The sequence below is a fragment of the Myotis daubentonii genome, chromosome 19, assembly GCF_963259705.1.
Source record: "Myotis daubentonii chromosome 19, mMyoDau2.1, whole genome shotgun sequence".
Taxonomy (NCBI): Eukaryota; Metazoa; Chordata; class Mammalia; order Chiroptera; family Vespertilionidae; genus Myotis; species Myotis daubentonii.
This window is the reverse complement of record NC_081858.1, coordinates 12311367-12329511: the sequence shown is the minus strand read 5'-3', so window position 1 is coordinate 12329511 and position 18145 is coordinate 12311367. Positions and strand designations below refer to the sequence as shown.

Sequence of the window (18145 nt, the reverse complement as noted above, 5' to 3'; positions counted from 1 at the left end):
CAGTCAATGTTTCTCTCTCCCTCTCCCTTCCTCTCTCTCTAAAAAATCACTAAAAATTTTAAAAGAAGGAATCGATGGAATGGAGGAGTTGTACTGTGAGGGAGAGAATGAGGGAGGGAGGAAGAAAGAGAAAGAGAAGAGGGAGGGGAGAAGGAGAGGGAGAGGGAGGGGAAAGAGAAAGGGAGGAAAGGAGTGGGGAGGAGAGGGGAGAGGGAGAGATGGATTCTGAATCCCCGCCCCCCCCAAAAAAAAACATAGCACCCTGTGCAAAGACAAGTGACACAAGAATTTCCTGCCTGCTGAGCAACACCGTTGAACCCAGATGCAGCCCTCCTTCATGTCCACATCTCCAGCCAGAGCTCTGAACTGGACTTGAAAATACAGTCTGTGATTAGTTCTTAAAGGATCTTTCTGGTGGTATTTTTTTCCACGTGCATAAACACCCCCACCCCCCCTTTCACAATACTCTCAACGTACCGGGGAAAACACAGAAGTGTGCTACACTTACCAAGGGATACACCTTGGCCCCGTCGTCCTTTTGAAACAAAATGTCCTTACTGCTGGTGGACACCAGCGAGTCCGAGCCCATCGCAGGGGTGAGGGCTTTGGGCTGCAATTCTTCCTCTTTTCCCTTGTCGACGTAGGATACTTTTTTTTCTCGTCTCTTTTCCTTTTCCTCCTTTACTGGTTCTGAAACTTTTTCTTGGGCCAGTTCCGCTGAGGACAGATGGGCCATTTTCTTTTGAAGGGAAATCATCAGTTTTTCTTCAGAACTGGTGATCGCCAACTCATAGTCGGAGGGTGAGCTCAGGGTGCTCAAACTCTCTGTTTGCAATGAATGCTCTGACTCCCTATCAATTGTCTTTAAAAAGAAATAAAAGGAGATTGTGATTCCAAATACGACACGTCCTCACTGACTTCCCTTCCTTTTCCTAAGTCAGCCAGGCTCAGGGTTAGCCTCACCCTGGAACTAGGAAGTGTTTTTAAAAGGAGCCTGGGCATCTTGTTTATTCAAATAACATGAATCGTGGGTGTGGCCGGTTTATCCCTGGCCTGCCAGCACCCCACAACAGCACTCATTCTCCTGGTGGCCTCCAAATGGCTGACTAGCCAGAGAGTCAGGTCTCCCGGACCAGAGCCGAGTTTCTCCTACAGGGAGGGTCTCTGGGGAGTTTATGTTACTATTATCACACTGACAGCACACCGACCAGCTAACGCCGACCAGCCCTTTAAAGTCAGCTCCTCCTCCAGGAAGCTCTCCTGGACCACCCTTCAAACTGTGTTAATTTGTCCTTGTTTGAAAAGTATCTTCTAGACACCTCTCAATCTCGGCACTTAGCACATTGTTTTATAATGTTCGGTTGTGGGTCTCGCTCCCTACACACCCTAGAACCCAAGAGAATGAAAAATGAACTGTGTCTTACTTGGTTTTGTATCCCCATAGCCTGGCATATATTAAACATTCAATGAATGGTTATGAATGAATGAATGACGATTGCTACTTACTAGAGAAGTTTCTGACATGAGTGACTCGGAATCAGTGGATGGGAGTCTCTCCAAATTGATCATGGCCATGGTGAGCTGTTGGGGCACCCCTGTGATTTCTTCCTGGGATCCTGCAACCATCTCTGCCAGTGCTGCTTCAGCCTTTTCCTCTGTTTCTTCCCCTTCCTCCTCCGTCAGGTTTCCTTCCCCTTCCTCCTCCTTCAGGCTTCCTTCCCCTTCCTCCTCCTTCAGGCTTCCTTCCCCTTCCTCCTCCTTCAGGCTTCCTTCCCCTTCCTCCTCCTTCAGGTTTTCTTTCCCTTCCTCCTCCTTCAGGCTTCCTCCCCCTTCCTCCTCCTTCAGGCTTCCTCCCCCTTCCTCCTCCTTCAGATTTTCTTTCCCTTCCTCCTCCGTCAGGCTTCCTCCCCCTTCCTCCTCCTTCAGGTTTCCTTCCTCCTTCAGGTTTCCTTCCCCTTCCTCCTCCTTCAGGCTTCCTTCCCCTTCCTCCTCCTTCAGGCTTCCTTCCCCTTCCTCCTCTGCCTCTTTCTCCTCCTGAGTCTCTCTCCATGGGAATAGGTCATCCTCTGATTGCTGTGGTACATTTTCTTCCTCTTCAGAATAATCTGGATGTTCTTCTTTCATTTCTGTCTCTCCATCTTCTCCTTCTTCTAGTGGGTTTCCCTCTGCATCTGACATTCTTCTCTGTGGCGTCTCCTCTAGAGAAATGTGACCATAATAATCAGCAAGACCCTCTGTTTCCCATGTTCATCCCTTGGTGACCTCATCTACCAATAAAATGTGCAATACCAGCTCTGACTCCTTTCCATGGGAATAAAAAGAATGTGAGACTCCTGGGAAAGCCTGTCCCAAATCTTGACAATATTGATCCCAGGGCCTCTCATCTTTCTAGGAATAACTTCAGAGCTCTCTAACTCGTGTTAAAGATATTCCTATTCCAACAGGCAGCAACATGCGTAACCCAGGCATTGCTGACCATTCCAATAATGACTAAGAAGCAGTGTAGCTTTGTGGTTAAAAGCACAGGCTCGGGCAACCCGCTTAGACCTCCTCCCTGTAGCAGGGAGCTTTTCTGTAATAAACCTTTATTTGCTCAAAAATAAATTAAAAAATAAGCAAGCACAGGCTCTGTGCCCAGCCTGTGTGGCTCAGTGGTTGAGTGTTAACCTATGAACCAGGAGGTCACGATTTAATTTCAGTCAGGGCACATGCCTGGGTGGCAGGCTTGATCCCCAGTGTGGGGCATGCAGGAGGCAGCTGATCAATGATTCTCTCTCATCATTGATATTTCTCTCTCCTTCGCCCCTCCTCTCTGAAATAAATAATTAAATAAATTATATATATATATATATATACACAAAATAACTCCCGATTCTGGGGTTATTGTGAAGATTATGATATAGATAAAACGCTCGACACCGTTGTGGCCCATAGTGCTTGAGAAATGGTAGCAACTGTTTAAAAAGCCTTTTTTCCTCTCATTTATTCCTTACAACAAACTTGAGAATTTGAGGCTCTGGGAGTTGGAGTGACTATTCAAGGTCACACAGCTGGCAAGCAGCAGACCCTTCTCCCGCTGTTCCTCCACCGGAAAAATTACTGATGTCAAGTCCAGGGCCCCTGGCACAGCGCCTCTTCCCAATGCCAAACCTGGCCCGTGAATCTGGATGCAGGGGCGAGGGGCGGCGGTCGGAGGGGGTGGGAAGCGAAGGTGTGTGGCCTGCGGGCCGCCCAGGCCCGGCCCTGCCCGACTGGGGTGAGCACCCCCCGAGGCACCAAGTCCGGCTTTGCTGGGCACCCCCTGCGCGGACCACGCGGCCTGCGACCCTGACTCACAGAGCGCGCCCAGCCAGGTCCTCAAAAGCCCACGGTGGTCCCGCCGCTTGGACTCAGCCACTTCCCAGCGGCCGCTTCTCCCAACACCGGCTCCCTAGTTACGGTTGCCACCCAAGCCCTATCCCCATGGTAACCGCCGCCGCGGCAGGCGACGTGCCGTAAAGCGAAAGGGCGGTACGGTGGTCACGTGCCCAGAAAGCGGCCGCGAGCCGGCCCGCGCGCCCCCTGCCGGTCTCCCCGGAGAGGCACCACCGCGACTGGGGCGGCTCCATCCGCTTTTCCCATGGAGCCATCCCCTGAGAAACTGCAGCGGCGAACACTAGCAGTTTTGACTTTCTGAAGGTTTAACAAGATTAAGTGAAGAAGTATGAAATGTTTTGGTAAAAATTCTCTTTTCCAAAAGCCGTCTAAATTTCCCGGTCTAGCGGATGCTGCACCTAGATGTCTTCCACACCTCCTCACTGGCGTAAAAAGTGTTTAGAGAATTTTAAGCTAGCCGGGAGATTACAGTAGAGGGTACATTATCTTGCTGTTCTTATCACAAAACGTTTCTGCAAATCCAGTTTGGTTAAATCTATTAGGATCGCCTGGCCAATGTGGTTCAGTGGTTGAACATGGTCAGGGTTGGATTCTGGGTCAGGGCACATGCCTGGCTGGGTTGCAGGCTCGATCCCCAGTGGGGGGTGTGCAGGAGGCAGCCAATCAATGATTCTCTCTCATCATTGATGTTTCGATCTCTCACTTCCTCTCTCAAATTAATAAAAAATATATTTTAAAAAAATTAGGGTCATTCTACTTCTCAGTGACCCTCCCCTAGAATCTCATGGAAGAGGGCACACCTGGCCATCCCGAGGTTTTTTCAAAAGACCTGCAGGAAACCAGCCAAAGGCACGATGCAGAACACTGCTATCACTTGAGGAAAAGGCAAGTGATCCTCCCCACCCCCTCCCCCACGTCTGGATGGGAGAAGCTGTGTTGATTAAAGTCTAGGGCCGTGGTCGGCAAACTGCAGCTCACGAGCCACACGCGGCTCTTTGGCCCCTTGAGTGTGGCTCTTCCACAAAATACCACGTGCGGGCACGCGTACAGTGCGATTGAAACTTCATGGCCCATGCGCAGAAGTCAGTTTTTGGCCTGAGCGAGTCTATTTTGAAGAAGTACTATTGATATTTGGCTCTGTTGACTAATGAGTTTGCCGACCACTGGTCTAGTACAGTGGTTCTCAACCTTGGCTGCACATTAGAATTACCTGGGAATCTTTTTAAAATCCTGATTTCTGGGCCTCATTCTCCAGAAATTCTGTTTCTTTGTTACTAATGTTGTGGTCCCACCCCATCACAAAGAAACAGAATTTCCGGAGGATGAGGCCCAGAAATCAGGATTTTAAGAAGATTCCCAGGTGATTCTAATGTGCAGCCAAGGTTGAGAACCACTGTATTAGGCTTATAAAAAAGATTGAAAACACTTGGAATTAGAACACCCAATTGAAACAGCAAAGCTCGGTCAACACTGTGGCTGTGGGAGGGGAATGCGCGGGGAGGGGGGGCTGGAGTAACAGCCTGGGGAAGACCCTCCACAGGAAGGCTTCCCAGCTGAGCGTGAGAGCCCATGGCAGGAAGCACAGGCCAATGCTGACTCCCGTCAGGGCCAGCTGGTCCCTGTGTCCAACCCAAGCAAATTCAGTCCCAAGAGACACAGATGCCCTGGCAGAGTGAGCCAGATCTCTGCAGGAGAGGGGACTGCGCGAACTGTGGGAATAAATAGTAAAGAGCGAAGACTAGTCCCTAGGAATCACTGAAATCCACTTTGCCGTGTTAGAGAGAAAACAAGAGGAGGACCCATACACACTGCTGTTCCCATCAGCAACGTCAAGCACACCTTAGCAGTTTATAAAATAGTGCTGAGCTGAGGCTGTGACAAGGTTCAATGATAAAAAGCCACAATAGAAGCTAATCTGCAGGCATTTTTATTCTACAAGTGGAGGGAGCTTGCTGCCCTCTGGTGGATTATGGATGAGAAAGCCGACACCTGCTGGGCTGCCTGGGGAGCCTCCTGGTTTATCTATTCTTTTCTCTTTTTTCGTTATAAAAATGTGGAATGCTTCAGGAATATGCATGTCATATTCTTAAAGGGAGCAGCTGTGGCTCTGGAGGTCCAAGTTCTGAAAACAAGATTTCTGTATCCAGGGCAGCAACCCCGCACTACAAAGGGAGACGGGCAGCTGGTGTCTGGAAACCCCGTGCCATAAAGGATGTTCCGGAAATATTGTGATCAAATTTGACTTTGGCACAATTACTGTTCCACCCCTCTCTTTTTTTCTTTTTTCATTTTAGAGAGAGGAGAGAGAGAGAAACATCGTTCCGTTGTTCCACTTATTCATGCACTCATCGGATGACCCCTGCATGGGCCCTGACCGGGACCGAACCCACAACCCTGGCACATCAGTTCAATGCTCCAACCAACTGAGCCACTGGCCAGGGCCCAGCTTTCTGTGAGGATGTTCTGAGCTTTGGCTGAGAGGTCCATAAGGAGTTTAGTTGGGGTGATAACATGCTCATATCAGTACTATAAAACTGTTTATTTGGAGAAAATAATTCCTAGAAGAATAAAGTCATGACAGCACCTGTCAGAATAACTCCCACCCTCTTGCCATCAGAGATTCCCATTTGGGGCCATGGTCTAATTCAGAAAAGATCAGCTAAGCACAGATCAGGTCTGAACAATGCCTTAATCCCAAGAGACTACACTCGGAGGCCACAGCGTTTCTACCACCTGGAAGTTCAGGCTTCCAGATCCTTAAACTCCAGGGAGAGGAGAGAAGGGAGAAATCCCCCCCAAGACACAAGTCTAGGGCCACAGAAGATGCTTTCCTGATACTGTTCCTCAGGGACAATCAGCTTTGCAAAGGAATAATGTTGCAGCTGGAAGAAAAAAAGAAAAGAAACAGCGTAAGTTTGACGGCTCCATTCAGGGAGATCAGGAGGGGAGCCCTCCTGAGCTTTTCACTTAACATTCTTTAGTCCCGTAAAGCAAATGCCCAGCGAGACCAGGGCTCCCTCCACCTCTGCACCCATAGTCTCATTCCTGCCACAGTATTCATCATCAGTTCTACAGGTCACCGGGGGATCCCCATCATTTCCCAACCCGCCCCACCCCAGCTGTATGTCTAACATACAATGGACACTGCCGTGTGAATGAACCAAAACAGATACTTTACCCCAGCAGTCCCTTCCCCGCCCAGCGCGTTGGGACAAGTCTAAGCCGGTGTTTCTCCCCTCTGCGGATCACTGTCACATTCAGGGGCTTCTGAAAGGAAAATGAGCTCGTTTTATGTTCAACCTCCTTAGCACTCAAAAATATTCAGGCTAAAATGCCGAGATGCTCTATCAGTGGACAGAGTGTCGACCTGCCGACTGGAGGGTCCCGGGTTTGATTCCGGTTTTTCGCCCATCAAGTCAGCAAGGACGCTTATTTTAAGCACTGGCCTGCAGTCGGTGGGCGGGGGACGTGGCACTCTCAGGCCAGTCAGTGGGGCTGCAAATCGGTAGCATCCTCTTGCAGAGACACCCCCCGCCCAAAAAAAATCTTTAAGAAGTGCATACAGCCCTAGCCAGTTTGGCTCAGTGGATAAGAGCATCAGGAGAGGATTAACAAATATTAAAATTAAAATGTGCATACAAAATACATTTTGCAAAAAAAAAAATACAAAAGGATATATCAACAAAGTGTTTATCCCAGGACTGTTTATAAATTCAAAAACTGAAAACACCGCCGAAACCGGTTTGGCTCAGTGGATAGAGCATCAGCCTGCGGACTGAAAGGTCCCAGGTTCGATTCCGGTCAAGGGCATGTACCTGGGTTGCGGGCACATCCCCAGCGGGGAGTGTGCAGGAGGCGGCTGACTGATGTTTCTCTCTCATCGATGTTTCTTACTCTCTATCTCTCTCCCTTCCTCTCTGTAAAAAATTAATAAAATATATTTAAAAAAAAAACAAAAAACTGAAAACACCCAAAATATCCCTTAGTAAGATATGATTCAAATATAGTACAGTGAATGAGGAGGCAGTACTAGAATGCAAAACCAAACCAAACCAACAAAGTATGAACCCATTTGAGTATATTTTCTAAAGAGCATATGTATTGCTTGGTGCATACAAAGTTTTCTGGAAGGTATACCAAAACACTGTGAACCGTGGTTACTTCCCAGAGAGAATGGAGTCAGAGAAAACAGAGTTTACTTTTATATCTTTCTCTACCATTAACTTTTTTTAAAAAAAAAATATATTTTATTGATATTTTACAGAGAGGGAGGGAGAGAGATAGAGAGTTAGAAACATCGATGAGAGAGAAACATCGATCAACTGCCTCCTGCACATCTCCCACTGGGGATGTGCCTGCAACCAAGGTACATGCCCTTGACCGGAATCGAACCCGGGACCCTTCAGTCCGCAGGCCGATGCTCTATCCACTGAGCCAAACCGGTTTTGGCATCTACCATTAACTTTTTAACAATTGGTATCTATTATTTTAAAAAAATATATGCTTTTATTAATTTTAGAAAGAGAGGAAGGGAGAAGGGGAGAGAAACATCAATGTGAGAGCGAAACATTGACCGGCTGCCTCCCCCATGCTCCTGATCAGGGAAAGAGCCTATAACCCAGGAATGTGCCCTGACCAGCAATCGAACCGACGACCCCTTGGTGCATGTGACAACACTCAACCAACTGAGCCACACCAGCCAGGCTGTATGTGCTACTTTAATAAAAAATAAAACAAGATGCATCAAAATTAAAAAATTTTTTGCATCAAAGGATACTGTCAACCAAGTGAAAAAAGCAACCCTTAAAAAGGAAGAAAATTCTGACATATGTAACAACACTGAAGGACCACGAAGACATTAGACTAAGTGCAATACACCAGTCACAACAGGACAAATGTTATGATTCCGGCAACTCTAGGGTTACTGACCAAATGCCACGTAACCCCCAACTCACCCCCTCACTGTGCTGCACCACGGTGCCAATGTTTTGCAGTGACTGGAAGTTTTGGGTGTTTACGGAGCCAAACTCCACGATCTCATCATCCACTTGCAGGCCCTAAAGAAAAAAGAGATGGAAAACCAGGCTAGAGGTTAGATGTGCTTCTGGTGTCCCTTTACCCTTCCACACCTAACTGAATGTCAAGGCCAAGAGCGTGTTTTCTACACGCTGGGGGGGGGGGGGGGGACCAGGACAGGCCCAAAGCAAAGAGGTCATGCAGAAGGCAGATAATTGGGCACCTCCCCTGGGGGCTCCTTCTAGGACAGATCTAGTAGAAGGTGGCCAGGTCTGCCCAATGTCTGATAAGAGCTGGCGGTTGTGGAGGTTGAGATATGTGGGGGAAAGCCAACTGCTGCTCTCTGGGGTCCTGACCCAGGTTCGGGCAGCAGACAGACGCAGGGCAGTCTAGACCTCTTTGTTGAGGGGTCAGAACTTAGACAAGTTTGCCCTCAAATGACCAGCCATAGGCACAAGGCTGACCACAGGCACTAGTGTGACCATTTCATTCTAAGAATACAAATGGTGATGCACTCATCCCTTCAACAAATATTTGCTGTGTTGTCCTAGCCAGTTTGGCTCAGTGGATAGAGCATCAGCCTGCGGTCTGAAGGGTCCTGGGTTCAAGTCTGGTCCCAGACATATACCTGGGTTGCTGGATCGGTCCCCAGTGGGGGGGGGTGTGCAGGAGGCAGCTAATCAATGATTCTCTCTCATCACTGATGTTTCTCTCTCTCTCCCCCCCTCCCTTCCTCTCTGAAATCAAAAATATATTAAAAATATATATGTTTCTGTGGGCCAATGACAGCACTGTACTGGATGCGTGGATACAGTGGTGAACAGAACAGAGCCTCTATGTAACAGGCCCTGGCTTACCGCGATGCTGGCAGGGGAGCCGGGGCTGATGCTGTTCACTTTGGCAAAGGCCTGAGGGGGGGTGAGGCCCTCGCTCTGGCTCAGGCTTCGGCTCATGGCCTCTTCCTGGGCCTCGGCCATGTCCCGGGCCTGCTTCTTCTTGTCCCGAGCATGCAGCTGGTGCAGGGCCTCCTCCACCTGCTTCATCACCGCCTTGTGATCGTTCTGCAAGCCTGGGAGGAGGAAACCGGGTCAGGGGCCAAGGACGACAGCCGAGGACGCAAGACTCCCTCATTCATCCTCTGAACACTCCGTGAGCACTTCCTACATGCTCAGCCTTGTACTGAAACACACACAGATGGAGTCATGATTCAAACAGGTAACAGAAGTCAGGAAGCAGAAAATGTAGACGATAATTCCCTTTTTTAAAAATGTTTTTTTATTGACTTGAGAGAGAGAGAGAGAAACATCGATCAGGTGCCTCAGTACACACCCTGACCTGGGACCGAACCCACAACCGGGGCATGCACCCTGACCCGGAATCGAACCTGCGACCTCTCGGTGTGCAGGATGATGCCCAGCCAACCGAGCCACACCAGCCAGGGTGATAATCCCTCCCAATGTGAGTTGGTGGTCGGCCGCTGGCTGCCCGCCTGCGGCCGGGTGACTAAGGCCCGCAAAGCTGTCCCGCCCCAGACCCCGGGACCTGGGGGCTGTGCTGCTTTACGTGGCAAGAGGGACTCCGCCGATGTGATTAGGTTTATGACCCTGAGAGCGAGGTTATTCTGGATTATCCAGGGGGTGGGCCCAATGCAGTGGTTCCCAATGTGGGGAACATGCCCCACAGGGGGGCAATTTGATTTTTAAGGGGGGCAATTCAAGAATGAGTTATTAACAGTGAATTCTTGCATTTATTATGGTTCTTGGGCCCTCAGATACAGTACATAAATATATATTGTGACATATTTATGCATTTCCGTTCTCTATTATGTTTTGAAACTTTATTTGCTATTTTTTCATATCACTTCATATGATTATTTTTTAACAATTTCTTAGTGATTTCTTCCTCAGTACTTCAACTGTCCTTTCATTTCTCTCTTTCATGGATGCCGATCTTTGGAAGCTTGTTTAGACCAAGTTAATGGCCTTTTAGGCTTCCTCCACGTGAACAGGAGTTCACTTTTTGAATAATAAGAATTATATGTCATGGGGGGGCAGCAGGGTTTCAGAGATGCTTAGGTGGTGCATGGCCAAAAAAAGGTTGGGAACCACTGGCCCAAAGCCAACATGGGTCTTTTTAAGTGAAGGAGGGAGGCAAAATGGGAGAAAGCGATGTGACAGAATCGGAGTTGGAGGGATCTGTCAGCTTTGAAGATGGAAGGAGCCATGAAACAAGGGATGCGGGCGGCCTCTAGGAGCTGGAAAAGACAAGGAAACGGGCTCGTCCCTGGAGCCTCCGGAGGGACACGCCCTGCCCGACATCTTGATCTTAGCCCAGTGACACCATGTGGAGGTCTCATTTCCCGAGCTGTGAGATAACAAGTCTGTGACGTTTTAGGCCACGAAGTCTGTGGTGATGTGTTATATGAGAACCAGAAAACAAATGCACTGCCCACCTCTGTTCTCCCTCCGTTCCTGGGTCACCATCATCAACAGCGAAACATAATTCCTAACACATAACTGATGCGATTAGGATCGGAAGCAATATCTGACCTGGGTTTCTATTGTTATTTCAATAAAGTTTCCAGATGAAGTGAAGCTCTTAAAAACAAATAGAAGCTATAAATACTGAACCCTGAGTTTAACCCATTCCCTGAGTTCTCATTCCTCCACGGAGACAATGAGATAATCCTGTCGAGGCAGAAGAGAGGGAAGCAGGTAACATGGGATACTGGTGATCTCATTCGTGTGCCTTTAATGTCCCCCTCTGCAGGGTGGGGCCCTATGGGTCACTCACAGACGATGTTGTGCCTGGCAGTTCGAACTTGGTACAGGTCCACGTCTGAGCGGGGGTAGCCCTCGCAGTCCACCAGCGGCTCATTCATCCCAACACCTTTTAGCTGGAGGAAAGAAATGTGGATTTTAAAAAATCGCACAGGTCCGCCCGGTGTGGTTCAGTGATTGAGCATCAACCCACAAGCCAGGAAGATTACGGTTCGATTCCCGGTCAGGGCACATGCCCGGGTTTAGGGCTCAACCCCCAGTGGGGAACGTGCAGGAGGCAGCTGGTCAATGATTCTCTCTCATCATTAATGTTTGTATCTCTCTTTCTCCCTCTCCCTCCCTCTCTCTGAAAAATCAACAAAAACATTAAAAAAAAAAACTTAAAAAAGACCTCTTTCCCACTTTTCCTCCGCAGTCATCATGAAGGTGACGGTAAGGAAAGCTGCCACCTGTGGACCACTTGGCACAGACTTGGCATGTTACCCACATCCTCCCACAAGTACCCTCTTCGGTGGGCCCTGTTTTCTAAATTAATTTTTGAAAAACACAAGTACTGCGTGAATCATTCTTCCTTTTAGAAGTTAGAACTGTGCAGGTAAGGCTACTGACTCCTTTGAGCATGAACCCCAAGGCCAGCCTCCCCTGGCTCCTCCAAACCCTCCTCCTTCAGGCAGCTGACATCTGGCCAACAGCCTTGGAAGCTGGAGGGGAGTGAAAGCCCCGAAACGCATCCAGCTGTGGCCGAACGTGGATTCTGCTGAGTGTAAAAAAGATGTAAGAGGGCTTTCAAAGAGGCCCCCACCCAGGAAGGACACACTGATATCACCAAGGGCCCATGAGGGACAGGAACTGGGTGTCTGGGGACAGCGAGGGAGAGAGACTTTTCATTTTACATCCTTTAGTAGCCTTTGAATTTGGACCATGAGACTGTATTCCCTTTTAACATTTTAGTCTTTTCCTACGTAAGTCAGAGCATGATGTACAGAAGCAGGAAATGTGTTACACACTGAAGATGATGCAGGGGAGGGATTCTGCAGTCGGACAGCCTTTGATGTGATCTGAATTCTGCCACAAACAACCTGGGTGCCTTCCCTCCTTCAGTCTCAGCTTCCTCATTTACTAAATGGGAACGAAGGTACTCCGCTGCCTGCCTAGCATGGGAATTGATGAGTTGACCTCTGTGGAGTGCTTAGCACAGTGCCAGGAACATGCAAAGTGGGTTGAACAGCGGCCCCCAAAAGATATGTCCAAATTCTAACCCCAGAACCTGGGAACGTGATCTTATTTGGAAAAAGGACCTTTGCAGATGTAATTAAGTTAAGGGTCTCTGAGCTCACCCTAGATTTGGGGTGGACCCTAAATCCAGTCCCGGGCATCCGTATAAGAGAAAGGAGAGAGACATCTGGGACACAGAGAGAAGGCCATGTGAAGAAAGAGGGCAGAGATGGGGTAAAACAGCTACAATCCAAGGATGGCCAGTAGCCACCAGGAACTAGGAGAGACGCATCGAATGGACTGTCCTTCAGACCCTGCCTTCACTTTTACTTCAGATTTCATTTCTAACCTCCACAACTGTGAGAGAGTAAATTTATCTTGTTTTAAGCCACCTAGTTTGTGGTCCTTTGTTATGGGAGCCCTAGGAAATGAATACACACAGTAGTAAATGATGGCTGTAGTTACCAGTGAGCACAGAGACAGTGCCCGGAGCACACAGGGACTGGGTGGAGGGATTCCCTTTGCTTCTCTCTGGACACTGTTACACAGACTGTTTCCTGTTGGCAAGGGAGGGGGGATGGGGGTCCCCTATAGTCCCTTAAGACAGGACTCTCTACAGATGCTGCATAAATGTCCCAGGGCTACACACCTATATCAGCCGCCTGCCTTTCCACAATGACTGAGTTCACTGGCATTCCTGAAACAAGACCACATAAGATACTGATTTCCAAAGTGGGGACCCACACCATGGCGCCTCACACACAGGGCACTAAATAATCCTGAGTTTAAAATACTAACTCCCTTTTCAAGGATCCCCGACCCTCCAATAATCAAGAAGGAAGTCTCCATTTGGTGACATCACCCACAGGTCACCTGCTATCTCTGGGCCTCTTAAGTTTGTTTTTAACAGCTTTACTGAGATAGAATTCACAGACCATACAATCCATCCATTTAAAGTGTAAAATTCAATGGTTTTTAGAATATTTGCAGGGTTGAGCAACCATCGCCACAATCAATGTTAGGACATTTTCATCACCCTCGTTCCCATTCTCCCCTCGCCTCAGCCTCTAGCAACCATGAAGCTACTTCCTGTCTCTATGGAGTTGCCTATTCTAGACATTTCGTATAAACAGAATCATAAGACATGTGGCCTTTTTGATGAACTTCTCACTCAGCATCATGCTTTCAAGGTTCACGCACATTGTGGTATGTGTTAGCGCTTCGTCCCTTTTTATTAAATAACATCCACTGTATGGAGAGACCACATTTTATTAGCCACTCATCAGTTAATGGAGATTTGTATGGATCATCTTGATGTACATTTTTACCTTATACTTAAGGGAAGAGATTCTCATTTTTTCACATGCCGTAGAACTATACTAGCAAAAGTTCCTTTTAAAATAAATTAATTTAAGTAAAAAAAAAAAAAGTGGGTCAACTTAAAGCAAAACATACAAGGAGCCCCTGGCTGGGTGGCTCAGTTGGTTGGAGCATCATCCCATACACCAAAAGGTTGCTAGTTCAATTCCCACCTAGGGCACATGCCTGAGTTTCAGGTTGCAACCCCTGTCCAGACACACGTGGTAATGCGGGTGGCAGCCGATCAATGCTTCTCTCTCACATCAATGTTTCTCTTTTTCTCTCCCTTCCTCTCTCTAAAAATCAGTGAGAACATCCTCAGGTGAGGATGAAAAATAAAAACATAAAGAGAATAACACTACAAGAAGTATATGGGTACAGCATCGTGCTTATGGTAGACAGCAATTTAAGGTTAAGAAATTGCTGGCCTAACACCCAAAAGCACAGGTCCTGGATTCACCAGGCCTGAGAACCAATTCCCACTTTGTGACTTTGAGCAAGTGACTTCCCCTTCATGACCCACCACCCTTCGGGCGTATACAGTCGGCACCCAGTAAAATGTTACCCTGGCCTCCATCCAGCACTTCACCTTACACCCATTACCTAAAATGCATTCCATCTGCCCTACACAGGATGTAATGAACTTATTTTTTCTGCAAATTGCTTTGTGGTTTTAAGAAAAACTATCAGTTTTGGAGCCAGACAGACCTAGGATCAGACTCTACCACTGCCACTTTTTAGCTACAAGACCCTAGGCAAGGGAGTACCCCACTCTGGGCCTCAGTTTCCTCTTTACGCAATAAGGACAATGAGCCTTAACTGTCACTCAAAGTTCAGTCCTTTGACCTGTAGCATCAGCATCGCTAATAATTTGCCAGAAATCCAGCATCTGCTCCGGCGCGCCCTGCCCCCCATCAGGCTGGGTGAGCAAAACCCGGAACATCTGGTAAACGTTTCAGCCCAGACTGGTGATGGCGGTGATTGCCAACCACCCGGCCTCCGCAGACTTACTAGCTCTGTGACCGGAGGCAGGGGGGCAGGTCTAAGCTAAGCAACGTCTCCTTTTCCTCATCCCTAAAACGGGCGAAATAACAGAGCTCACGTCAAAGGGTTGCCGCGAGGATGCAATGAGCTCACCGATGGAACGAAAGCACGTGAAACCACGCCCAGCACAGGGTAAAAGCTCCACAAACGCTTGCTAGGATTCCCACAGTTTAGTTCTCAGCGTTAGGAGCCTCTCTCCACCGACAGAGGCCGCAGTTGCGGCGCCGTGGGCCTCCCAGTCCCCCGGGCCCGGGGGTGGGGCCGAGTCCGTCGGCGTCGGGGCGCCCCCCACGCCCCCGGGAGCCCCGAGCCCACACTCACGCTCTCCAATACGCCATAATTGGTCTTGATCTGCGCTTCGATCTCCTCCTTGCGCCGTATCAGCTCCTGGACATCGCTGACCGTCACCGCGCTGGCCTGCGGGGAGCCCCCGCCCGACCCGTCTTCCTTCTCCGACATCTTGGACCTCCAGCCAGGCTACTGGACACTCGGCTTCCGGTTGCGGACCCCAGAGGAGACTTTGGCTACGGCTCCGCCCGCGGGCCAAAACACCACGGTCGGCCCGTCCGCGAGCGCTGGGAGGAGCTAGGGACGCGGTCTCGTCGGTGGGCGGGGTCACCTGAAGCCACACCCTCCTGGAACCGGCGGTCTGGGGGTGCCTCCACGTGCCGCAGTGTGCGGAGGAATGGTTCCCTGTACCCCACAGCTGGGGACAAGGCCAGTTAGTTTCTTTTCCTAGTTGACTTTTTTTTAAAATTGATTTTTAGAGAGAGGAAGGGAGACGCATAAAGAGATAAAAGCATCACTGAGAAATATCATCCATCTGCTGCCTCCTGCACGCCCCCTACTGGGGTTCGAGCCCACAACCCAGGTTTGTGCCCGGACCAGGAATCCAACCGTGACCTCCTAGTTCCTGGGCCCACACTCAACCAGGAGCCACACCTGCGGGGCTAGCTGACCCATTTTCTGTCCTCATTCATTCAACTAACATTTATTGAGCGCCTACTGTGTGTATTGTGGGAGCACTGTGCGTGGTGCTCAAATCCAGCTCTTCACATCTACGCGTGCTGGAGGGTTTACAAGACATTCTTATTCCTATCCCTCATTTTTTTCAAAGCCTACAAGGTTGTGTTCAAATCCAGGGCTCTTGCCACTTACTGCAATGTAGTGATCTTGACTAAATCACTTCACTTCTCTGAGCCTCAGTTTTCTCATCTGTGTATTAGTTTCCTATCAACAGAAGTCCATCTCATAGAGCGGACATTTTGCCAACAAATATTTATTGAATGCCTCCTTTGTGTCATACTTTGTCCTGGGTGCTGGATGGGTAAAGAACTGAGTGCTGGGCCCAGTGCCTGTCAGATATTAGATCTCTATAAATTTTGGTAAAAATAGTATTGACGGTAATAATATTAATACTAATGATTTATCAAATAGTTACAATGTGCCAGACACTGTTTTACGTGCCTTTCATATAAACAACCTCTTGAAACCAGGATTGTCATTACCCTCACTTGACAGCCAACAACACTATCTCAATAACCTACTTGCCCAACTAGCAAAGCAAGCTGCCCGAATTTCAACCCAGCCTAAAGCAAACTGACGAAACTTAATTTCGTAACATGTGCCCCCTAATGTTTTGCCCTGAAAGGTGTAGCCTAACCGCGAATAGCCCAACCAAGAACTAAGAGCTGAATCTAGTCCCTTAGGGTTGATGCTAGTTCTGAAGAGCGGAGACTAGCCCCTAAAACCAGAGACTGGCCCCTAAGACCCCAACCTCCTTCCCCATAGCCAGTTTCAAAAGGTGGAGCCGAGCCCCGGAGAGCCCATCTACACTGGAAAGGACACACCGTCACTTATGTAGTATTCAAACATGTTTACCTGAATTCAGTCATGGCAAACAAACACTCAAATCCTAACCGAGGAACATTCTTCAGAACAACCGGCCTGAACTCATCCAAAAGGTCAGCCTTGTGAAATACACCTGCCTGCCAGGCACTCTCCTAGATGAAAGAGATGCAACAATGAAATGCAACCTGTGTTCCTGACTGGACCCTGGTTCTCCTCAATAATGGAAGCTATAAAGGATGTTCTTGGGAACATCCATTGAGGAAATTTGAATATGAACTTTATATTACGCCAGAGACCCGGTGCATGAAATTCGTGCATGGGTAGGGTCCCTGGGCCTGGCTGGTGATCAGGGCCTTCCAGCTGCCGGCTGGCTGGGGGCCTTCCTTCATTCCGCACATGAAGAACATTTTAAAGCCAGTACAGCTTTTAAAACTGAGATGAGATCCAGGCAACATAAAATTAACCACTTATTTAAAGTGAACAATTCGGTGGCATTTAATTTATTTACAATGTTGAGCAACCACCACCTTTATCTAGTTCCAAAACATTTTCATCACCCCAAAAAGGAACCCTGTGCCCAGTGAGCAGTCACTCCCCATTCCTCCCCCACCCCTACCCCCAGCCCCTGGCCACCACCCAACTACATTTTGTCTCTATGGATTTGCCTATCCTGGATATTTCATATAAATAGAATTTACAACAATACGCTTTTTCAGTCAATGGCTTTCATATAAAAATTCAAAGCGCCTGCTCCTTTTGATCAAAATCTGACCAAACTTGGCCCATGTCCCCACAGGCAACAACTGGCTGAAGCTGAGTCATCGCTGCCCTGTTGACAAAGTGTGAGTCTAAACTCCACAATCCCACCTGGCTCTCGCTCTCCTATATCACTCTCCCGGCTCCTGGAGCATTTGGGATTCAAGTCCCTGAATATTGGCCTCTCAGACCCTTTTCGTTTGTTAAAATCCTGAGGTTCTCCAGAGGCATGAGACACACCGGAAAAATAAGAGAAACTTGGACAGGGAATAAGAGGGAATGAATCTCTACTCCACTGACCAGTATGAACCCCTTAGCTTCTCTGAACCTCAGTTTTCTGAACTGTAAAATGGGCATCATCATAAAGCCTACCTCCTGGGGTTATGTTAAATGCAAAGCATTGGACACAGTCATTCCTATCCCTGTAGACGACAGAGACTCTGCTACTACAGCTCTCTTAATAGTCAGAAGTGGGAAAGGGAGGTTCAGAGAGGTGAAGCAATGCATGGAAAGCAACTCAGCAAACTGGAGGCCAAAGCGAATTGCCCTGTTACCCTGTGAGGAGTGAAAGTCAGTGCTCTGCAGTGACGGGTGGGAGACGTTTGAAAGCTTGGGGACTTTGGCGGGGGGGTGGGGGGGGGAGGACACGGGTTCTTTCTGGAAGGGATCAATGCTTGATCTTGAGTAACTCCATCTCCAGCTTATGCAAGTGATAACAGTGCTGACGTGATGGTAGTTTGGCCTGAGAG

At 48.6% G+C, this 18145-nt stretch overlaps 2 protein-coding genes across 3 annotated transcripts in view; both read right to left on the bottom strand.

Moving 5' to 3' along the window:
* The window catches only part of CFAP251 (cilia and flagella associated protein 251), a 50937-nt gene extending 47331 nt beyond the window's left edge, over nucleotides 1-3606 (bottom strand). The window contains exons 1-3 of one of the 2 annotated variants that reach the window (XM_059676083.1): nucleotides 3337-3606; nucleotides 1507-2198; nucleotides 509-862 (exon numbers count right to left, since the gene is read on the bottom strand). In XM_059676083.1, the coding sequence (XP_059532066.1) occupies nucleotides 509-862; nucleotides 1507-2178 (1026 nt within the window). In that variant the 5' untranslated portion in view covers nucleotides 2179-2198; nucleotides 3337-3606. The remainder of the gene's footprint in view (nucleotides 1-508; nucleotides 863-1506; nucleotides 2199-3336) is intronic. The other variant, XM_059676081.1, reaches the window with a different exon arrangement.
* A 2037-nt stretch (nucleotides 3607-5643) lies between these two features.
* On the bottom strand, nucleotides 5644-15355 carry PSMD9 (proteasome 26S subunit, non-ATPase 9). Its single transcript, XM_059677177.1, has 6 exons — nucleotides 15111-15355; nucleotides 11185-11287; nucleotides 9249-9460; nucleotides 8331-8432; nucleotides 6554-6642; nucleotides 5644-6257 (listed from the first exon to the last, which is right to left on the bottom strand). Exons 1-6 carry the CDS (start codon nucleotides 15246-15248, stop codon nucleotides 6230-6232), a joined length of 672 nt encoding a protein of 223 aa, XP_059533160.1. The 5' UTR covers nucleotides 15249-15355; the 3' UTR covers nucleotides 5644-6229.
* Nucleotides 15356-18145: the final 2790 nt, after the last annotated feature.